The following is a 24,799-nucleotide window of genomic DNA, read 5'->3' on the forward strand; positions in this document are numbered from 1 at the left end:
GCAAGAGAAATACTAATACTGGCTTACTACTTGGGCTTTAAAGTATACCTAGAACACTTTTTATATTTCAGTGTAAAATTATTTCATTTTTCATGAAAAATTTCAGTGTTGATAAGTCACATCCAATTAGCTCCTGCCCAGCCAAGCTGCTCCTTGCCACCATATAAAGGCTGTCTTTGCCCTTTTGTCACCCATGTTGCCTGCTCACCATGCTGAACTATACACATAGCCACCAGGCAAAACCAAACCAAAAGGCTGATGAGCTACCTGTTAGAGGAGAGCAAAGATGAGTCAGATGATGGTCCCCAACAACAGGGAGCAAGTAGTGACAAAATCAATCCTACTGACTTTCCCGCGTCAGCTCAAGTCTCAAGTCCTGCATCTTCCACCAATATGGACAAGCTTCTGCAAGAATTGTTTCTCTAAGCCCTGAGTATTCACTGCCTGGTACTCATCTGGGCCCAGCAGCCACAGGAGAGGAGAAGAGCTTACTAGATCTGTCCCACTCCTGTTCATGACCGTGAAAGATTCATCAGAGCCAGCATTGCACCCTGTATCTCTTTGCAAACTCTAGCATCTACTATCTTTATTACCCAGGGTGCTAGAACACATCACTGGACTGCAGGAAATGCTCAACACCTGTGTCAGAGTGAAGCCCTTTCAAATGAAAAGCAATCTGTTACTTGCTGGCTATGAGTCAGAAAAGAACAGCAAACTGCATACTTAGGGCCTTGCTTATACCGTTACCATTACGTTCCCGTTATCTCTTCATCTTCACTGATCTTATTCATTTCACACAAAAGTGCTTGTAGTAAATACGAACGTAGCTGATTTCCACAAGTTAGAATTCTCTGCACCTTACAAATGTAAACTGGTTTTCATATATGTACAATGATAAGGTACAGGGGCTTCTTTCATCTTTTTATCATTGAACCTAGAGGTGCTCTACCACTCAGCAATATCCTTGGCCCTTTTCATTTTATTTTTTGCTCTTTTGTTTATTTAATTTTGAGACACAATGTCCCTAGTAACCTTTTCTTAAACTTGCAATCCTCCTGTCTCGGCCTCCCTCAGTGCTAGGATTGTAGGCATATATCCAGCAGGTCCAGGGTTTTATAAAGATAACAAATTATCCCTGGAGACAAGTGAAAACAATGCTGTGTTCTTGAATTTAATGAAGACCCTTGGAATTAGATTCATTAAAGCTTAAACTTTATACCACACATGTCTCATCTGTAGACACAAATCCCACACAGCTCACACCGCTCTTACTGTCAGCTGTCCTGATCTCAAGAATAATGCTATGTCCAGGATCAAGAGCAGATTCCTCGGGACCTGTCTCTGTGAAGGGAGACCCTCACCGCCCATACCACAGCCTATGCTGTTCCATGCACAGATCCAACACAAGCCTACGGCTGGCCTTTCTGAGAGTGGCTGGCCATGCAGAGTGTGTGTGCAGTGTGTGCGTCTGCTGCAAGCCATACCTCCACAGAGGACGAGTGCCCAATGAGGTCTCCAATCAACTCCAGTGAACACGAAGTGGCGTTTTCTTGTTGCTTTTTAACAGGTTGACTGGCTTGTTTGTTCACTCTTCCAAATCCCCACATATTAAAAAAACCTAGAAAACATGATCACTGCAGTCATTCCTCCAAAGTACTGTGCTCTGAGAATCAGAAAATCAGAAAAACAGAGAACATGAAAATGTCCTGCGTTTGTACTAGTTAGGGCCTAAATGGATGGTACAAGATGCTATGCTAAGAGTCTTTAAAATATTTTAGTTTCTTTCTAACCAGGTTTGTTTGTTGCTTTTTACTGCTCACACTCACTGAGTGTGGGCATTACTCATATGACAAAAACAGAAAGATACTAAGGATAAAAGAGAAGGAGGCCTCGATGGCACTATCTAATTGTCAAAAGAAAGTAACACATTTCGGAGCTGGGGATTTAGCTCAGCAGCATAAGCACCTGCCTTGCAAGCAGGTGGTCATGAGTTTGATCCCCAGTACCAATTAAAAAAAAAAAAGAAAGAAAGAAAATAATACATTCCAGCAAAAACAGAAAAAAAGCTATGTGTGTGCTACACAGTACCCTAGGGCTTCATGGAAGTCAAAAAGAACCAGAAGAAACAGCAGGCACCAGCACCTGATTTCTCATTGAGACTTGGTAATGCATCCATTCAAATATCAGCAGTCTGTCCTCCAAACCAAATACCCAAGTGTCAAGTGCTCATGAGTCATGCTATAAACACCAAATGATTTTTTCCATAAGTTGAGTTTGATGTTAATGATTGCTTCAAGGCTAGAGAATACTCTGACACCAGACAGTATAAATTTTGAGTACTGGTCAAAATCACAGATGATACAAATGAACAATTACTTCCTTAGGCCAATTTGGTCACTCAGGTTACTAGGAAATAATAAATTTCCTTCCAAACAATGCAATCCCAGTTGAAGCAGTTCTGCGTGGGGCAGTTCTGCGTGAGGAAGTGCGAGTTCTGCGGCCAATGACTCACGCCTCCTAGGAACACCTGATGCCTGCTGGGAGCATGTTCTGTGTTATTCCATGATTTCATGTAATCACCTTTCTTCTGTCTTTTGTATGAGAAAATGGGGGACAGCGAGGCGGGAGGGGGAGTGGGGAAGCAGGTGCTACCTTCCTGAGGCTGACACACACCTGTTGGTGCTGGCTCGGCCACCAGCTGCTGCTTCTCTCGTAGCTCCCAAATGCGCACACTGCCATCTTCTGAGCAGGAGGTTAACTGCCTGTCAGCACAGAAAGCCAGTGACACCGTGAATGCTAAATGGGAAGTGAGGGAAATCTGGGAACCCTTAACTGCTTTTATTCAGCTGTTGCCAGGAACTGAGAAAAACTGTAATTTACATAGCTGTGCAATGCAAACTAAAAGCATTCTTCCTTCAGGAAAGGCATGTACCACACTATGCAACACTGGCTTAAATAGCACAAATGCATCATCTCCATTTTAAGAAATGCACATGGGCAAACAAGGTATGAGTTAACACTCCCACAAAGTCGTGAGCAGCTTGTAGTCCCTCCTCTTATTATGTATCTGTAAGATGTATCTCCCTTTAAATAGACAATAGGTATAGTACAGAAAATAATGCCTTGCCCTTCCTGGAATTTCATCCCCAGAAATTCAGCAGCCAAATCTACCCTGAGAAGAAAACACCCATTTAGTAGCATTAGCCATGAAGGAGATTACAAACACATGACAACAAAAAGGTTCACAGGATATGTGAAAAGAAAAACGACTTTGCATATGCCCCACAGCCTTTTATTTCCATTAAACATTAATTTTTAAATGATCTCTTATTAAATTCAATATAATTCATTGAAACCTTGTTCTTGTCAATTCTGTCATATATTGCTACCAACTCTTCTGCTATGGAGGATTCTCCATTTCCAAAAGTCTCTACCAAGTCAAGCCTCAGAGCCAGGTAACAGGGCCACCTGAGAAATTACACTGGTGGCCCTAGGGCCCATAGCTTACTTTCATCTGTGGCAGAACAGATGGTACTTGTACCTGTTTGGCAGTTTGGTGATATGCAGGACATTTGAGTCGTGTGCAGTCTTCTGGCAGGCAATCACACGCTTCGTTTGAAAGTTATACACATATAAACCCCTTCCAACTGCAGCAAATACATTCTGGAGGAGAAAGTTCAGAAATGAGCATAAAACTAGTGCTTATCCCTAGTGAACTAGATTTCCAGCCTAGTGTGATATCAGAAAGCCATTACCTTCCCTGTTCTCCACCTTCAGCCCAAATTAAGCACTGCCCTCTGAAGTCTGAAACTGTCAGAACACTCAGGAAAGCTGAGTATGTATGCATCACTCCTGCTGAGGAGGCTGCACCTTACGCTCCTCTGTACGCTTTTCCCTTCGCTGAAATTCAACCACTCAAGGAGGAGATGTGGCTGGCAGCCTGGCCTGTGGCAGAAGCTGCTCAGGGACACGTGGGGATTCACCCAAAAACACTGCATCCCCAGGAAAATTACTTAGCTGCTTTTGCCTGGAAAAAGGGAGCAAAATTACTCTCCACTCTCATCTTAATCAAGAGATATGCTATAGAGAGGCACTATCATCTAGGAGCCTCTGAGTCACAAAAACATTCTTCCCCATGTGGTATTAGGAACTCCTTCTTCCTGAAACCACCTCGGTCATTTAAAAGCATACTCACAAATGTGCATCTCACATTGGCTGCATACCACTATGTTAGGGAAGGAAAGGTGAGCATTACTGCCACTTTCTAGATGAACAAGTTAAGGATTGAAATCATAAGAAACTAAATGTGGAATCAGTGTTAGAACCAAGGTCACATTATTCCAGTTCTTTGTGCTTCTTTCATACCAAAGCATCTAGCTTCTAAAATTATTTTGTGCATTACTAGACTTCAACTAGCACTCATCGTGGAGTCACTCATTCTTGGAAGGTCTGGTACTACAAGAGCAGACCTTTCAAAATCCCCTTCAAACTGTCTCCTGTTTGCAACCAGAGATCTCAGACCCTCTGAGCCAACTCAGACGTAGGCCAGCAGAACCAAAGGAAGCCCAGGCCTACCAGGACGTAAATGTGAAGTGATCTGAACTGCTTCTCTGCACTCGGCAATGTGAGCCAAGGGCTAATGTCAAGTGCACTAAAGAAAATAGATCGTCAAAGTGCTAAAACCTAAGTCCTACAGACAGTGCTCACTGCAAAACCTCAGAAACTTATTCTACAATCCTAAGTGACTTTACCCAAGATTGTTAAAAAAATTACAAACACACTAGAATTCATGAGTTTAGGCAGCAGCATTTACTCAGCGGATGTACTCTGTTGGTCATCTATCACCAAAGATTAATGAGAGAAAAAGAACCTGTAGACAGAGCTTGCAATAAATGAAAGAAAGTCAGGGGGAATTGAGTGACTTTTTGCAAAGGTTTTAGCAGTTAATTAAGATCAATAATAGTTTTAAGACTAACAAAAATGAAAAAACAATATATTTTTCGTAAGTGAGATAGTTAAACATACGTATTGTTTTTAGGTCTCTAAACAATCTAGTCTCTATCTTTTCTGAGACCATACTGTTTTTATTTGTTTGTTTTTTGTTTTTCGTCTTTTTCCTTTCAAAAACCAATCTTTGAGTACAGATGTACTTTTAAAATCTTCCTCTTATTTTCTATTGTTCTTCCAGTAAGAGTTGCAAAGAAAAAATTAAACTATCTTCCTTCTCCAGAACACTCCTACTGACACTTTTTAATAAAAACAATAACACACCTGTGGGTAGGAACCTTAAACAGAACAGGACATAAAGTGAAAGAAATGCTTCCCTCACTCCCTCTCTACAAGTTACAAGCATTTTTTAAATTACATTTAGAAAAATAACTCCTATTTTTAAATACATTTTGTGAGGCCACAGGAATATAAGAAGTGATTTTTTTTCAGCTCCAAGCTAAGATTCAGTGATCGGCTGATCCTAATCTGTCATAGGACAAGCTGCAGAACACCTCGGTGAAGGGTGGGGGTCAGAGATGGCGGTTCTCACCCCATTATCATCTACCCTAGGGTGCTCACAGACTACAAGAGCAAGTCCTCAAAATGTTAAGTTTCTTTTCCCTCCCTAGGAAATGTACCAAAATCTGTGGCCATCCCACCCTTTCCTTGCCTAAAGATTGGAAGCAATGATTAAAGTTCGTTTTTAAAAATGTAAGTAGCACTATCTTTGTAATCTACCAGACCATTTTAAAGCAAAACTTGAAACCAAAAGGAATATTTTTATGTCCATAATGCAATTAAATATAAAAAATCAGAAATCAGATTTTTGGATTTTTTTTTTTTTTTACCTCTTCATCACATGTGAAAGTATGAATAGAAACGTCATTTGGTTTTTGACAGAGTTTGACTTCCTGCTGGATATCCAGCTGCGGAGACGGGTCCCAGAAGTTGCGTTCATAGGCCTGCACGGTCCAGTCCAGGACATCCCAGATGATCAGCTCCCCAATGTGGGAACCCGTAACAAAACTCACACCTAGGCAGAGTTCAAAAGCCTGCATTACTTGATCAGCCCCTCTGGCTCAGAGGCAGTAAAGCTATGGCACATGTGTCACTGTTTCTAAGATGAAAGATATTAAAGTAGGAGTTGCTTTTTCTAAACTAAAACCTCAGTACTGATGTTTAACTGCAGTGTTGGCAATTTGGGATCAATAAGTGGGTCTGGGGTTGCAGTTTGGGCTCTGTCTCTGAAAGGTTAGCCACCATTGCTCTACCCTGCTGGTAGAAACAAATGGACTGCTAACACCAATGCTTTACAAACCACAGTGAGATACCTAGACGAGCACACAGATTCTGCAACAGAACAAAAAGGCTGGAAATAGACTCAAGTTTACTAATGACTGGGAATGTTTTGCTCTAGTAAAGGTATATCTCATGCTAGAGTATTTGGTCAAGTTGTAGGGGAATAAAAATAAAAGAACTTTACTCTAGATCATGTACCAAAATAACATTTGAGTAATAAGATAAAGTATGACAAGTACTTAAAGGACTGAAGAAAACTAAGGTGAATCACTTTATAAACACTGAGTAGTAAAGGGCTCCAAGGAAGCAGAAAAAGGGACACAGATCTGAGCATATATTTGCTTGCAGGCAAATAAAATCACCAAGCACAGTGGCACATACCTATAACCCAGCTACTCAAAAAGCTGAGCCAGAAGGACAGCAAGTTTGAGGTTAGCCTGGGCAACTTAGTGAGACCTTGTCTTAAAAAAAAAGGTGGGGGTGGGGGTTAGGGAATCTGTCTCAGTGTCAGATCTCTTGTCAAGCAAGTCTGTGTGAGGCCTTGGATTTAACCCCCAGCACTACAAAAACACAAACAACAACAAAATCCTATACACTCAAATGACAAAAAGCTAGAGAGAATATCAATTTAAATGTCAAAACAGGTTTGCTATATTTGATGCATAAGAAGTTTTAAGAACATGATAAATACCCCAACAGAAAATATACACAAAAGATCTGGACCAAAAAAAAAAAGGTACAAACAAGCAGTAAATATGTGGGAAGATCTTCAATTCTTCTTCTTCTTCTTTCCTCCTTCCCCCACCCCTCCTTCTCCTTCTTCTTCTTCTTTTGGTACTAAAGATCAAAAGCACTTGTGCTGCTGAGCTAAATCCCTGGGCCCAGATCTTCAATTCTTAACAAAGAAATTGAAAAGTTTTGAGATAAAATTCATAGATTTGCAAATTGGGAAATTAATAGATTAATAAGTTAGAATTCATAAATAGTACTGGCAGGACCATAAGGGAGCAGCATATACACTGCAATGTCTTAGTGCAAACTGTATAAGTTGACACACTCTACACACAAATGAGTATGCTAATATGCATCAAAACCTAAAAAAATGTAAACCTATTGATCACCAATTTTGCTTCTAAAAATTTATTCTGAAGGAAATGCATAAAGACATATACAAGGCTGCTAAACATAATCTTTAAAATCCAAGGATTACCTAAACATCTAATTGAGGATTAATAAATAAAAAAGACATCCATGGAATGAAACAGTAATTCTACTATCGAAAATTAACTTGTAAAAGCATGCTCATATTGATATAGAATACATTTATGACATCCTCTTACAAAACAGTAGACCTTATGTGCACACATCCATATACCCAGAAAAATATTCAGAAGGACATGGACAAGTGTTGAATACTGGATGATGGGTGGTTTAAATTTTCTTTTTTATGTCTCTCAGTTTTGTCATTTTTCTTCAACTATGACTCTAACTTATTTAATAACAAGTTTTTAAACTCTTTAAATAAAATAAAATTAACCAAAACACTACACATTATATAGTCAATAGAAAATTTGTAACTGTTAGAGAGACTAAAAATCATCTTTAGAGACTATAATTTAATTCTCACATACTTAAGGGAAGACAGAATAGAGCAATGCACTAAGCCCAGGGACATGGGTTCTAATTCTAACTCTGTCTATGATTAGCCTGGAGGTCATTGGGAAATCATTTAATCATTCTTTGTCTTGGATTCCTCATATACTAAATGGGGATAATTACAAAAATCAAGGTAAATAACAAATGTCTACTCACTGCAAAAAGACATCAAATGTTATCTTTGCATCTCTGGTATTAAGATCCTGGTGTTATTTCACATTAATGGCACTAAAACATCCAATGAATGACTTACAATTTAAGAATACAATGATGAGTAATTATGATTCAATTATTTTGCTATTTATTTGCTATTCAATTAGCAAATAAACCAGTAGGATGGAACTCTCTGATAACCAGATGAACAATCTCTTGGCAAAAAGCCACTGGGTTCTTCCTTTTTATTTTATTCCGATGTATACATATATACATATGTACACATTGTCTCTGTCTGGGTCCCAAGGCCATAATAGGTAGTTTATTAATGTTACATATTTATAGTTTACTAACTGATTAGAGAATTTGCTGTGAAGAAATAAGTTCACTTCTCATTTCAGGAGAGGAACAAGCTTCCAGTTTTTAATGTGTGAAAGTTCAAGTAATAGTAATCTTTTCATGACCTTTGTGCCCACCCTTTTCTCTCTTCTTTCCAGGTTCACTCAAAATGCAAGAGAACCAGGGTGTTATGGCTGTGTCTAGATGTCCCCCCAAAGCTTCATGCTGTCAAGATGGGGATTTTACAGAGGTGGCTAAGTTAAGAGTGTGTGATGTCAGGACTGACTCATGTGCTATGCTGAAGGGCACTAGGATTAAGGTTATGAATGCTACCTAACCTAAGAAGCCTGGATAAGATATAAGGGACAGAAAGACTGTGGTCATTCCTTGCTTGCTTTGCTACCTTTAGCCTGCCATGAACTGTTTCTCCTCTGCTGGACTGAAACCTCTATAAACTGTGAGTCAAATAAATCTTTTCTCTTTTAACTTGAATGCTGGGTATGTTGTCTCAGCAATGAGAAAGTAACTAACACACAGGAAAATAACAGACTGAAGATTCCTCTTGACTCCAGCTCAGTGTCTGGTCATAACACTCAGTTAACATACAGAGACCAGGCAAGTACCTGCTCTCATCTAATCTTCTATGATTCTATGCAACAGAAACCCAGTGTTAATGACAATTTGGAATTTTTCACTAAAAACCAAATATTGGTATTCGCTTGAGTCAGGTCTCTAAGTATGCATAATATCACTGTGTATATTATTTATATTCCCTGACAAGTCATTCAAAATGTTTTACACTGAACAACCTCGATGTATTATTAGTGGATAGATTTTTCATTCTGTATCAAAAGCCACTTAGTATGAAAATTTCACCTGGCATCTGTCTTTTAAGTTACAATACTTTGTTATTACTGTATCATGCTGTCAGCACAAAACAAAAAAAGGAATAAAATAAAAAGGAAGAACCCAGTGGCTTTTTGCCAAGAGATTAGCAAAGTCATCCTGTTTATCTGCCTGGGCATTCAATCTCTTTAGGAGCCTGCTGTATACGTTGTCCATTTATGGCATGCGATGGCTGCCCAGGGACAGCCCCACTGAAAAAGCACTTCCTTCCAATGCATAAACCCAGTAATGTGCCACATTTCTCATGGGTCATGGGTGACAACAAAGAAACAGGATAGAAAGTGGAGCAAGGAATTGTGTAAGATACTTTAAGATTGCCCAAATCTGCAGAATTGCTGATGTGCCCATGTATGAGATCAGACTGTTAGCAAATCTTTTTCAAATTTTGCCAGACTATTTGGCCATGCATGCATGACTGATTGCTAAATATCCTTTTCCCTTATTATTTGTAGTGTAATTTTAGTCACAGAGTTTAAAATAGCCATTATTTTTATTTTTTGTTTTATTTTTTGCTTTAGTGCTCTATTTTCCTTCTTTTACAGAATCTGACCAAGAAATACTTGAAGAAAACTTTCTTAAAATGTTAATAGCTCTTCGTATCAGACACTGAAAAAGGTGGACCATGATTTTAAGGCTATTTTAGAAATATCCCAGCATTGTCATTGAAGTAACCAGGCTGCATATATCTCCAGTGCTTTGGCTAAACCAAGACAAGGAGGAAGGACCCATGTACTGGGTCACAGTACTACTGTGCTTTTCCCAGCAGTTACAGAGACTTGAGACTCATGGCTCAGGGTTACCAAGGAGGCTTCCAAGGATCTCCCAAATAAGAACCTGCCTATTGAGCTGCCATCCATGGCTAGAGAGAAAAAACACCCAGAAATAAATAAAAGGGCACAACCAACCACTGTCGGTCCTATCACCACAGATGACGTGGTCTTTAGAATGATGTACAGCTGAACTATACAAGAAGATGGAAGCTGAGGAAGGGTCTGAATCTAGGCAAGGATATTTTCACTGACGTACCTGAAAATGTGACTACCTCATACTCAAAAGGAGACTACACTTGATGTTCCTTGTACCTCTCTTTGTCTTGTCTTTATATAAAATGTTGCTCCAAAAGAGCTGGTCCAGACCTGGGGTGCTGCTCAGTCTTCTCACTCCTTCACTCACAAGTCTTAAAAGACCCACTTACTCTCCCTGCAGACTGCCAAGAGAAGCCACGAGTCCTATCGTCTACACTGCTCAGGTCATTGTAGAGCTCTGATGGTATAAGCTCCTATTTAACTGCAAGTGAACGAGTTAAACACCAGGATCTGAGGTCTATGAGCTCCTCTTCCTTCTGACATCAGGCTCAGCTGGCAGCAGACACTAAAACTATTTATGGGTTCAAACAGGGTAGCTAGCAAGTTGGAGCCTTTACCCATGAGGAAGGGCCGACCTGACCCATTTTCTACAAACCTTTGTTCTCTTCCTTAATTATAATTACTACTGGCTTAAATCCTGCTCGTACTACTATAAATATACAAGTTGCTACAGCCAGCAAGATGAAAGGGCATAACTCAGCAATGGTGAACCTCTCAGAGACAAGTGTCCCATCATTTCTCAGCCTTCTGGCCAAGACCAAGAACAGAGACAAGTGCCCAAACTGCAACCCCAAATCCACTTACCACAAAGTGTCAACACTGTAATTAAACCTGAATACTGAGGTTGTAATTTAGAAAACACTCATGCATTAACATTTCTTATCTTCAAAGAAGAACAACATGTGGGCCATAGGTTTACCACCATTGGCATAATTATTTTTAATCTTCTCTACAAAGGAGAACTGGAAAGAACCACTTGCAAAGAATGCTGTAATGCCATACGGTATTAAGTATTTACAGCCTACACTGACCTTCCCACGGCCACCAACTGCTTCCTGGATGACCATGCTGTCCTCTGCCTTTTTTCTCTGCTTTCTTCCATGCTCCTTGTGCCTCACACTTAGACCTGCCAATCGGTGGGACACTCAAGTGCACTGGTTGAATGCTGAGAGTAAAGGGAATGACAATCCTTTCTAATCTAAAACTATTACTTTAATAACACTAATTCCAAAATCTTCAAATAACAAAACTGAAATTCGCAATAGGTTAACCAGTACAAAATGTTATGCAGTGTAAATGTGCACAGCTAGCTTACCATTGACATTAATCAAGGAGAGAATATTGTCCTGATGATCAAGGAGGCGTTTAACTTCAATAATGTCCCATTCCAGTGATCCTTCAGTGGGTGTTACTAACCTGAAAATTACTAAATAAAAAGACATTAATTTCACTAAAATGCTCAAAGATAAAATCCCGTTTCTGTTCAAAATGTAAGCATTTCATTAAGTGAAAAATAGCTAACATATTGGAAAACCCATCTGCACAGACAGCATTACTCATACACATTTGAACTGCTTCTCAAGATGTCCACATTGGTCTGCTTAAGACCCAAGCTCCAAGTCATTTTCTTCACTGATTTTCCAAACCTGCTGCAACACACTGACACCTCGGCTCTCTAGGGCCATAAGGGCATTCATAACCCCCACTATTTACTTTCTTTTTGCCTTTTTCTCTCTGAAACCCCCCAAACCTTGTCTCAAACATTTCATTTTATGGTGCATAGATTATAGCTCAGATGTCTAACTAGCAGTTAGATTTCAAACAGCAAGTGAACTTGAACCTTGTGGGCCAAATGCCCAAAGGGCCTCCTCCCTCTCCCTTAGTTGGCCATAAAAGCTATGCAAAGGGAAACAAGACAGGTTTATCTCAAGGCAACCCAACTGCATGCTACCTACAGTCTGTGTGTAAATTAACTAGATGTGTAAACAGGTCTTAGAACATTCAAAACCAATGACAGTGCTGCGGAAGGTGGTATCTATGATAACCCCTTGACCTTGTGAACTCATTCAGGGCATATAAGGAAGGAGAACAAAGGTATCCAGGCCAGCCGACAGTTCTGATAGCCTGCGCTGACTGCTTCAGCCTTTGGAATAAATCTCACTTGCTTCTCAAACCTCAGTATCCCGTGGGTAATCTTCCTGAGCAAGCCTTCACAGGGCTTTCCCTCAGCCTGGCTGTCTGGACCCACTCCCTCCCTAGTGGGTGACTGGCCACACCCCTAATCATCTTGACTTTCACCTTTTCAACTCATGCTGCCAGACCAGTAAGCTCGGCTACAAAATAACATTAACCTCAACATCATGAAGGCTTTGGCAGCTTTAAAATATTTTTTTTGATACCTTGGTATATAACATTAAATTATATGTTCTCTAAGAATATGTTTGGAGCACCTCAGAGCAGGCCCTGGGAGAGTTTAAGATCTTCACTCCCAGCGGATAAGTGCCCGCCCAGCTTCCAGCTACACAACACTGGACTCTGCAGGTTTTGCAGCCTGGCTAGGTCATGCCCAGCGACCTTCTTTCAATCCGGGAAACTGGGGCTGCCAAGAGATGAGTTCCAGCACACCAGCATGGCCCATGGAGAGTTTAAGATCATTGCTCCCAGTGGTTAAGGACCTGCCCAGCTTCCAGCCACACTAGACTGGGCTATGCAGGTTTCCTGGCCTGGCTGGGACAAGCCCAGGGACCTTCTTTCAATCCGGAGAACTGGGGCTACCCGAGTTGAGTTCCAGCATACCAGCGTGGGGCCCCAGGAGAGTTTAAGATCATTGCTCCTAGCAGTGAAGTGCCTGCCCAGCTTCCAGCCATACTAGAATAGGACTGGGAGGTTTTGCGGGCCAGATCCGACCATGCCCAGTGAACGTCTTCAATCAGGGGAGCTGAGGGTACATGAGTGAGTGCATCAGTGCTTGCCTGGGAAGAGCTTTGGATCATCACCCACAGTGGTTAGGAGCCCGCTGGCCTCCTGGAACACCGGAAGTGGCATGGGAGGTCCTGGGGGCCTCACTGGACCATGCTCAGCAACCTCTATTCAGTCCCAGGAGTTGAGGGCATAGGAGGCGATTTCCAACACACCCAGGGAAAGCTTTGGAACATCACTTGAAACACAGAAATAAAGGAAAATGAGAAGACAAAAGACCAAAATGCAATCTAAAACCTCCAGCCCATCCCAAGAAAGCCTAGCAGCCATGTACATAAAAGAAAATATATGCCATACATCTGAAATAATAGCACCTGAAATAAAGAAGCAACTCTGGGAAACTTTAAAGGAATTCAATTTAGAAATAATCTCCCAGGTAAAAGAAGAAATGATAAAAGTAATGAAAGAAATGCTGAACACATCTAAAGAAGACACAATTAAAAAACTAGAAGAGCAAAGCAAAAATATAGAATCCCAGAATGAACAATATAAGAAATAAACAGAATACATGAAGCAGATTCAAAGAGATAATCAGGAAATCAAAAATTCCATTGAAAGTTGTTCAAAACTGCCTCAATGAAAGTGAAGATAGAATTTCACACCTCGAAGACAAGATTGCAGCTAGTGAACAGGAAAGATCTTTTAAAAATAACAAGGAATCAGAAAGTAACAATTCAATAGCTGCAAGGTGATGCAAATAAAAGCAACATAAGATTGATAGGGACAAATGAAAAAGAAGGGACAACGCAAATGACATAAGAGGCTATTTACAGAAGGAATAGCTGAAAATTTCCCAAATAAGAGAATGAAACTGACATACGGATTAGTGAGGCATATAGAACTCCAAATAGCTATAACCAAAATAAAACTACACCCAGACATATAATAATCACCATCTTAGAAATCCAACATAAGAATAGAATACTACAAGCTGTAAGACAGGTCACCTATAAAGGAAAACCTATCAGAATCACAGCAGACTTCTCAACACAAACAATGAAGTCAAGAAGATCATGGAGCCAAGTATTTCAAATCCTAAAGGAAAATGACTTGCAACCTAAACTGATGTACTCTGAAAAACTGTCCTTCAAAATGGATGGAGAAATAAGATATTTGCATGACAAAGAACAACTGAAGAACTTCATGATCACCAAACCAATCCTGCAAAGAATACTGAGAGATAGTCTAGATACACACAGGAAAAAACCACCAAGCAAGGCAGACAAACAGAATGGAAAGATAAATATGCAGTAGGAGAAAGATAATATGTCAGCAATAAAGCAATATATAACAGTTATAACCATTAATGTGGTCACAATTCACTAATTAAAAGAAACAGACTGGCAGAATGGATCAAGAAACAACATCCAACAATATGCTATCTATAAGAAACCCATCTAACTCAAAAGGAAACTCATAGACTGAAAGGCAACAGATGGAAAACAATACTTCATGCAACAGGAACCCCCAAAATAGCAGGGGTAGCTATTCTGTTTGCAGACCATGTGACTGTCAAACCAAGAATGATCTGAAGAAATAAAGAAGGTCACTACATACTAGTTAGGGGAAGACTTAAGAACCTTAAATATATATGCACCAAATTCCAGAGCACCCAGTTATACAAAGCAAGTATTAACAGAAATGAAAAATCAAGTAAGCAATAACACCATTATAACAGGAAACATTAACACACCAGTGACAACAAGAGACAGTTCAACCAGTCAGAAAATCAGCAAAGAAATAACAGAACTGAATCATACCTATGAACAAATGGACTTGATAGACGTATACCAAGTGTTCCATCCAACATCAGAATATGCATTGTTCTCAGCAGTACATGGGAATTCTCTAAAATAGACCATATACTAGCCCACAGGACATATTTAAGTAAATGCAAAAGAGTTGAAATTATCCCATGCATGTTATCAAATCATAGCTCCATGAAACTAGAAATTAATGATAAAAGAAACTGCAAAAACCCACAAACACATGGAAATTGAATAATACCCTCTTGAGCAATCAGTGGGTCACAGAGGAAATTAAAGAAGAAATTAAACAATATCTACAAGCAAACGAAAATACAAATCCAACTTACTGGAATCTGTGGGATGCAATGAAAGCGGTACTCAGAGGCAAATTTATTGCTCTGAGTTCCCACATCAGGAAAACAGAATGAACACAAATAAACAACATGATGTTACACCTCAAACATCTAAAAAAAGATCAAATCAAGCCCAAAGCCAAAAGAAGGGAGGAAATTATAAAAATCAGAGCAGAATTTTTTTTTTTTTTGTCTTTTTTGAGATAGGGTCTCGCGCTATGTAGTTCATGCTAGACTTGAGCTCACTTTGTAGCCCAGGCTGGTCTTGAACTCGCAACGATTCTCCCACCTTAGCCTCCCGAGTGCTGGGATTACAGGTGTGAGCCACCATGCCCGGCAAAATCAGAGCAGAAATTAATACAATACAGACTAAGAAAACGATCCTAAGAATCAATGAATCAAAGAGTTGGTTCTTTGAAAGAATAAATAAAATTGATAAGCCCCTAGCCAATCTTATTAAAAAAAGGAAAGAAAAAGCTCAAATTCATGCAATAAAGAATGAAAAAGGTGAAATCACTACAGACTCTGGAAATACAGAAGATCATCAACACCTATTTTGAAAACCTCTAAAAAATGGACAGATTCCTAGAAACATATAAACTACCAAAGCTGGGTCAAGAAGATGTTAAACTGCTGAATAACTCAATTTCTATTAACGAAATTGAAAATGTAATTAAGTCCTTATACAAAGAAGAGCCCAGGCCCAGACTGATTCACTGTGGAATGCTACGAGAAATACAAAGAAGATTTAATGCCAACACTCCTCAAACTCTTCAATGAAATTGAAAGGCAAGCAATTCTTCCTAAGTCATTTCTGGAAGCAAATACTACTCTAGTGCCAAAACCTGAGAAAGTCCCAACTAAAAAAGAGAACTATAGGCCAATCTCCCTGATGAACACAGATGCAAAAATCCCCAGTAAAATATTGGTAAACAGGATGCAGCAAATCATCAAGATTATATACCACGACCAAGTAGGATTCATCCCAGACATGCCATGATGGTTCAACATACATAAATCAATAAATGTAATCCACAATATCAATAGAGCCAAAAGTAAGAATCACACGATCATTTCTATAGATGCAGAAAAAGCTTTTGATAAGGTACAATACTCAATTCATGATAAGAACCTTATAGAAAATTGGAAAAATGGTCTTTACCTCAATATAATACAGGCCATCGATGACAAACCAACAGCCAACATCATATTAAATAGCCAAAAACTGAAGGCCTTTACCTTAAAATCAGGCACAAGACAAGGATGTTTCTTATCACTGCTCCTATTCAACATAGTACTGGAAATACTAGTCAGAGCAACTAGATAAGAGAAAGAAATAAAAGGGGTAAAGACAGGAAAAGAGGAAGTTAAATTACCATTATTTGCAGACAACATGATACTCTACATAGAAGACCCCCAAAACTCCATTGAAAGACTCCTAGATATAATAAATAAATTCAGCAATATAGCTGAATACAAAGTCAGTCAAAAATCAATAGCATTCCTATACAACAACAACAAAATCACTGGGAGAGAAATAAGAGAAGTCACACCCTTCACACTAGCATCCAAAAAAATGAAATACTTAGGAATTAATCTCAAGAAAGAAGTAAAAGATCCACAGAGGGGAAATTATAATACCCTGAAAAAAGAAATCAAAGAGGATCTCAGAAAGTGGAAAGACATTCCTTGTTCATGGATAGGGAGAATAAATATTGTTAAAATGGCCATTCTCCCAAAATTGCTATATAGATTCAATGCAATCCCAATAAAAATACCATCAACATACCTCATAGATCTAGAGAAATCACTCCTAAAATTCATCTGGAACCAGAAGAGACCTAGAATATCAAAGGCAATTCTAAGCAGCAAAGACAAGGCAGGAGGCATCGCAATCCCTGACTTGAAGTTATACTACCAAGCTACTATAATAAAATCAACATGGTCCTGAAGATCAATGGAATAGATCAGAAGATACAACCACAACTACAAACACACTCAACCACCTTATCTTTGATAGAGGGGCCAAACATGTTCACTGGAAGAACATCAGTCTCTTTAATAAAAGGTGCTGGAAACACTGGCTGTCCATATGCCAAAAACTAAAACTAAACCCATGCCTATCACCATGTACTAAACTAAAATCTAAATGGATCAAAGATCTGAATATTAAAACAGAAACACTAAATCTGTTGGAAGATAAATTGGGTAAAAATCTTGAAGTTATAGGGGTAGGTAGAGAATTCATGAACGGGAATCAAACTGCACAGGAAACACTTCCCAGAATCAATAACTGGGATCACGTCTTATTAAAAAAAGTTTCTGCATGTCAAAAGAAATCTCCAGCATAGTGAAAAGAAAATCCACAAAATGGGAAAAATCTCAGTGAACTGTCCCTCAGACAAAGGACTTCTGTCTAAAACATACAAAGAATTTTAAAAAATCAAACCACCAAAATTCAAAGAGCCAATCCAAAAATGGGCATCTGAGATGAATATACAGTTCTCAGACGAAGAAATACAAATGGCAAATAAATACATGAAAAAATGTTCATCATCATTACTCATTAGAGAAATGCAAATTAAAACCATGCTGAGATTCCATCTCACTCCAGAAAGAATGGCCAGGATCAAGAAAACAATCAACAACAAATGCTGGAGAGGCTGTGGGGAAAAAGGAATGCTCCTGCGCTTTTGGTGGGAGTGTAAACTGGTACAACCACTGTGGAGGTCAGCCTGGAGATTCCTCAAAAAGCTAGGCTTGGAAGTCCCATTTGACCCAGCTATTCCACTTCTAGGCATATTCCCAGAAGAACTGAAAACATCATATCACAGTGATATATGTGCACCCATGTTTATAGCAGCACAATTTGTAATAGCCAGATCTTGGAAACAACCTAAGTGTCATCAACTGAGGAATGGATAAAAAAGATGTGATATTTTTATACAATGGAATACTACTCAGCTATAAATAGTGATCACATTGAGATATTTATAAATAAATGGACACAACTTGAGACCATATTCATAAGTGAAATAAATCAAACTCACATGTATAAACAGTGTATAGTCTCCCTAGTGTAAGAAATGGTAAGAGTACATTAAGATTTTATGGTAATCATGATTCCCCATTACACTGCTTTGAAGCCTTATAATGTTTTCATTCATTAGTTGGAATGATTTTATTCTGTTTTGTTTGATTTTATTATCTGTGATGGTATGAACAGCTATTTTCACGAAAACAAGACATTATGATAGCCATTGCTGATTTAATATCATCTTGCTTTGAAGTCCTACCATGCTTTTGTTCTTTGGATTTCCATTGGTTCTATTATGTTATATCTTATTGGATTTTAATATGTGATAGTATAAACAAATTTTTATGGAAAATGAGATAATATAGTAGCCATTGTTCATTTTTGGTTATTTGGTTCTTAATGCCCTGTAACGCTTTCATTCTCTTGAATGGTTTTATATTATTATGTTTGATACTATTGTATGTGAAGGTATGCTCAAGTATTTCAAAGAAAGAGACATTATGGTAGCTACTGTTGATATTGGGTTGTCTTGTGGTGAAGTACTGTGTTGCTTAAACTGTTCTGATATGCTTTGTTCTGTTCTCTTTTGTCTTAATCTCTTTAAAATAAAAAAAGACTATGTTTGTTAGTCTTTTGTTTGCTATAGTTATTTTGACAACAGTAGATGTTCAATGTGTTGCTCGACTCATTATCTACTTTAAAAAGTATAATCTTATTTAAACTAGAGTAAACCCTAAATTTAATCAATACAGAAAACACAAAATCAAATCAACCAACAGGATTCTATCAGCCAACATTGACTAAGCATCTACATGTTCTAGGAGCTGTGCTTTTCAATGCAAATAAGGTTCAGTCACTACCCTGGAATAATCACAGCTGACGGTGGGAGGGAGACTCACGCACAGGTTGAGTTAGCATTAATATACTAGGCAGTAGTATACAGAGGCTCCCAGAACAAGTGCTGTGGAGGGCCAAAGCTCAGGAAGTCTAACATCCTTGGGTAGTGAATCCCACGTCTCTCTTCTTTCACGTTCCTTTCTGGCAAACATGCCATGACACATTTCTTCTGGTCTCTCATGATATTTCACCAACAGACAAGTTTCTAGAAAAGTTAGTAAATTCTGACAGCCATTAGCTGTCAAAGGTTTTTCATTCAATACAGACAAGAACTTCCCCACCTACTCAATGAATGTAAAAATGTGACCATTGGCAGAGGATGTCAAATGACCTGGAGATCAGGATTTCAGAATAGTAACATAATTGTTCAATCAAACTTAACAGAGATAATAATCTGAAATACTGACCATAAAAAAGAAATGTGACCTAACATCTTGAAAATGTCTCTTTCTCTCATTTTTGGCAAACTCAAGAGGTCAAGCTGGGCAAGGACAGACATCCTGAAATAAACAACTGTTTTGCCTTTCCAGCACATATATTCTACTTGTTTTGTTTGTTTGTTTGTTTTTATCGGTACCGGGGATCAAACTCACGACTGCCTGCTTGCAAGGCAGGCACTTATGCCGCTGAGCTAAATCCCAGCCCCTCTACGCTAGTTCTAAAATACATATTTTTTAAAAACACAGAAAGAGAAAAGAAGAGAGAGAAGAGAAGACAAGACCATACTCACTTAGTTCCTTTCCAACTGCAGCTGCAACGCAGTTATTAGGGATTTCAACCAAAGCACTGATCCCTTCAGAAACATATCAAACAAAAGTTAAATCAGTTTTTTCATAGATTACATCAAAAATATTGTTTTATGCCGTCATTCCCCATAAGTGGGGTAACAAGAAAGTACACACATTTTGCTACACACATCCTCCTTTGCTTGTTTACATGTGGAAAATGCTTGTTCACTAAGATTTTTCAAGGCCTTGGAAGACACAGAACATCTTTACTGTTAGGATAAAGTAGTATATGTAACCTACCTCACTGACTGGGATCCCATATGATAATCACCATCACCCATTTATAAGATAGCAAGCTCAAAAGATGCAAAATTACAGGCTGGGGATTTAGCTCAGCGGCATAAGCGCCTGCCTTGCAAGCAGGCAGTCGTGAGTTTGATCCCTGGTACCGATAAAAAGGAAAAAGACAAAAAAAAAAAAAAAAAAAAGATGCAAAATTGGAGCTTTCCCTCTATGTAAATCCAAGAAGGCTGAGCACCTCCCTGGCACTGAGTCAGTGTGACATCATGCAACAGCTATTTGGTCTGTATCTTGCTTCCTGGCACACAACTGCTAAAATCATTTGGATTTCCAGACACGGTATCTTTTTATATGCCCAGGGGATGACTGATAGCTACCAGTCCCTGAAATGACCAAGGCAGGATTAGAGAGACTTTTTACCTCCAACTGCCAACCTCCAGGGAAAGAGAGGGACTGAAGATGAAACTGGTCACTAGTGTCCAATGACTGAAGCAATCACACCTAGACAATGAAGTCTCATAAAAATCCAAAAAGGCAGAGCTCAGATTTCCTGCAGCCCGATCCGTTGTGGCTCCTGGAGGGTGGCACACTTGGACAGCGTGGAGATCCCAGTCACTCTCACATGCCTCCCCCTGTGCATCTCTTCATCGGCTGTCTTTGTAATATCCTTAGTAACAAGCGGTGGCCTGAGTTCTATGAGATGCTCTAGCAAGTTAATTATAACCAAAGAAGGGTCATGGGAACCCCGATTTATAGCTAGTGGGTCACAAGCTTGTAAACAGCCCCTGAAGTGGGGTGGGGCAGTGTTTGGCACTGAGCCTCAACCTGTGGCATCCAACAGTCTCCAGGTGGAGAGTCCACAGGATGTCCAGCTGGCACCTGCTCCTGCAGGCTCTGTGCATGTTGTCCCATGAAAGCACAGGAGAAACTGAGACTGAGACTGTTACACCTGTGCCAACAGCCACGGCTAAGATGACTCTAATTAGCATACTTACAGTCAATTAACACATTTATGAAATTTCCTGTATTATTGACATAATCAGATTTTACATGCTACCGTATTTCATTTATTTAACATAGAGTTTTTTTTAAGGTTCTTGTCTTTGTTCTGTTTAAAAGACAAGTTCTCACTCTGTTGCCTAAGCAAGCTGCAAACTCTTAGGCTGCAGTGATACTTCTGCCTCAGTAACTGGGACTAGAGGAATACACCACTAGGCCTATCCTTGGGTTTAGCATTCTGAGTGTCTTTTCATACCTAAATTATGAGATTTGACGCTAACCTTGTGTGAGCTATGTTATAATTACTTACTTTGTCAGCAAGAATTAAAGAGTGGATACATGAAAACCAATACCTGTCAGCAAAAAAACTATTCATTTTTCCATTATGATATATATGTAATTTAATATATTCAAATTTGGAGAATACTCTACTATCTGCTGACCCCACCTGAGAAAGACTAGTGGTGCTGCTGTGATTTGAACAGCATTTCTGGCCCAGCTTTTCCTCTATGTGGGCTTGTTTCATCGTGTGTTTTGAATCCTCCATGTACAAGAAATAGAGGGTAGTGGCGGAGGAGAAAGCAGATGAGCACAGCAGGAGAAGGTGGAGAAGACAGGCAGATAGGGTCATGGGTAACAGAAAGACAGTTTTAAACAAAATGTTTTATTAAAAATGCTGACTAGCTGGGCATGGCGGCACACACCTGTCATCCCAGTGCTCAGGGAGGCTGAGGCAAGAGGCCTGCAAGGCTGAGCCCATCCTGGGCAACTTAGTGACTTGGCAACACCCTGTCTCCAAATTTTAAAAGGGAGGGATGTCAGGGTGTAGCTTAAGGTAAAGTCATAGGTTCAATTCCTAGTACATCCAAAAAAGTTCATTTAATCATCTAAAGTAGAAGTACTCACTGAATATGGTTACTTACAATTTTCAGAACTGAAAAAAAAAAAAAAACTAATTTGGAGCTTTGTATTTATGAACTTTCTGAAAACTCACTTGTCTTTCTGGAGTCTGTCAATCATGGCTCACAATTACCTTAATTTGTTCTTACCTGTATCTGAAATGTGGCTGGTCTTACACAGGAGCTCTAACTTTCGGTTCCATACACATAAGTCATTCCCACCAGACAGCCACACCTCCAGTCTCTGAAGAACAGTTAAACACTGCAAAATTGATTTTAGAGTTTAGAAACTCAAGCAAGCGTTACAGGGTAGTTCTGCATTACGTCCGCAAGTTCTCCAAAAATCCCTCCCTTGGACAAGTGGAGCTTATTTTTTCTCCCCCTAAGTCAGTCAATTGTCTGTGTAACACTGTCCTCTATTCCTGACACTAGTTTTACGGGACTAGAAAGGACAGAGGGATGGTGCGGGGTGGGATCCTCCTGGTCACCAATTAGATTACTCACTCAAGGGTGAGGATCCTGGAGCAGCCATAGGAGAGAGATCCACGGGCCAGGAGCTGGCCTCCGGGCACCATTAGCACTAGCAGGCCAAGCAGCAGGGCAGCCCAGCAGGAGGCCCCTCCACGCCACACACAGGCCTTGAAATGACAGAACCTAGGCTACACCCACCTGGCTGAAACATTTCCTATTCCTGACTATAGACAGATAATAATCCTTTATTGCTTTAAGTCACTTAGTTCTGAAGTAATCTGTAACTCAGTAATAGAAAATACGTACTAGTTAAGCCCCTTTTAAAATACAGAAAATATGACCTTAGTTTTAATGTTTTAAATGAACTATCCCTTGATTCCTCTCAATAATTCTGTTGGGAGCTCAGGAAAACACTTGTTCTGTGGGCTCTGGAGGCACTTTTTACCTTCAATGGCACTGTGGTCCACTAGACCCAGGACAAAGGCAACACCGAGGGAGTGAAGAGAGAAGCTGGGGTTTTCATGGTCTTACCTTGGCGAGGGCAGGGCTGCTTTAAAGCCAATGGAAAAAGTGCTGACAATAATCGATACTGGTCATGTTCCTCAAGAGGTCTAACCTTTCTAACCTCTGGATTTTTAGTATCAGTAAATTAACATTTTAGCTGTCGGGAACAATATTGCTCTGAACAGTCACGTACAAAGTGTAGAGTGGACATGTTTTCATTGCTCTCAAGACCATATTTAGGAATTGGATGGCTGTGAAATAATTCTATGTTTACCAATTTGAGGAAATCCAATGTGCAAGGTGACTACCATTCCATAACCCGCCAGTGATGTACAAAGGCTACCGTTTTCCATGTCCTCATCAATACATGTTAGCCCTGTCTTAGCTATTAGCCATGCTGGTACATATAAAATGGGGTCTCAATTTCACTGCTGACTTGTATTTCTCAAATGGCTACCAATGTTGAACTTCATGTGCTAATTTCCATTTGCGTAAATTCTTCAGAATATTTAATTGGACTGTATCTTTTTATTGTCGAGAGTTCTTTGCATATTCTGGATAACTCCTGCTAGACACATCCTTTGCAAAGATTTCTCCTATTCTATGGATTATCTTTTCACTCTCTGTAGTATTCTTTGAAGTGCAAAAGATTTTCACTTATTGAGGCTCACCTGATCTTTATTTTTTTTATCTTTTTGAAACAAGCTTTCTCTGTGACGCCACACTGGGCTTGTACTCATGAGGGTTGAGCGACCCTGCCTCAGCCTTCCCAGCACTGAGTCTGCAGGCAGGCACCACAGCACCGGCTCAGCACCATGTTTACAGAGACTGTTCTGTCCTGCATCTTTGCTTTTGCCCTATATTCTCATCAAGGGGCAAGCAAGATGTCAAAGCAAGCTCATATTCCTGGAATATGATATATGATCCTTATTCTATGTTGACTTGCTAATGCTTTACTGAGGATGATATACTGTTTCATTATTTAACATAGTATAACTGGCATTTTCCAAACTCTTTTTATGTTCTGAAATACACATTACATGGGGGGGGGGGTAATAACAAAAGAACAGTGAATGTTTAAAAAAATTCAATGTATTACAATAGAGGACACATTGCCATTAGTTTCCCTCAAAATGGTCCCCTCTTGCACTGAACACACAATTCCGTTATTCTTGCCACTTTCTGAAGCAGTTTTGGAAGTCCTTCCCATGATTGACTTCAATTGTCCTGCTGGGGCTGCCTTGGCATTCCTGAATCCACTCAAAGTGTTTCCATTCATGGTCATTTTGAGTTTGGGAAGGAGCCAGGAGATGTGCAGTGCCAGATCCAGTGGGCAGTGGATGAGGACACCTGTCTTCCATGGAGTGGCACTTGGTGGTGACACTCACCATGCTTGTCACACCTCACAAAGGACAGGAAAGAGGACGCTGATTTCAGGAAGCAGTGAAAAGACAACAGGGAACACGGGCCGTCGGGCCATCTGAGGAAGGCGTTCTAAGGGTGGGGGCACAGCAAGGCATCTTCTGCTTGTAACTGGTTTAATACCCACTGTCTTTCACTCACAGTTCTTCAGTTTATGCACATGTGGGTGCACACACACTGTTTGGCAGTAAGATATTAGGGTATGCTCAATCAGCCAATTATAAAAGTATGTTTGTAATACCTTTCTGTTCATA

At 39.7% G+C, this 24,799-nt stretch overlaps 1 protein-coding gene across 2 annotated transcripts in view; it reads right to left on the reverse strand.

Annotated features, from left to right (window-relative positions):
* Wdr41 (WD repeat domain 41) overlaps positions 1-24,799 on the reverse strand; it is a 46,560-nt gene that overhangs the window by 490 nt on the left and 21,271 nt on the right. For both annotated transcript variants that reach the window (XM_003464402.5, XM_063258389.1), the window contains exons 6-12: positions 22,299-22,410; positions 19,953-20,015; positions 11,524-11,634; positions 5,838-6,022; positions 3,542-3,663; positions 2,674-2,762; positions 1,485-1,618 (exon numbers count right to left, since the gene is read on the reverse strand). In XM_003464402.5, coding sequence (XP_003464450.1) covers positions 1,485-1,618; positions 2,674-2,762; positions 3,542-3,663; positions 5,838-6,022; positions 11,524-11,634; positions 19,953-20,015; positions 22,299-22,410 — 816 coding nt within the window. The remainder of the gene's footprint in view (positions 1-1,484; positions 1,619-2,673; positions 2,763-3,541; positions 3,664-5,837; positions 6,023-11,523; positions 11,635-19,952; positions 20,016-22,298; positions 22,411-24,799) is intronic.

The sequence above is a fragment of the Cavia porcellus genome, unplaced genomic scaffold (assembly GCF_034190915.1).
Source record: "Cavia porcellus strain 051 isolate PalLab524CR breed Dunkin Hartley unplaced genomic scaffold, mCavPor4.1 scaffold_11, whole genome shotgun sequence".
Classification (NCBI taxonomy): Eukaryota; Metazoa; Chordata; class Mammalia; order Rodentia; family Caviidae; genus Cavia; species Cavia porcellus.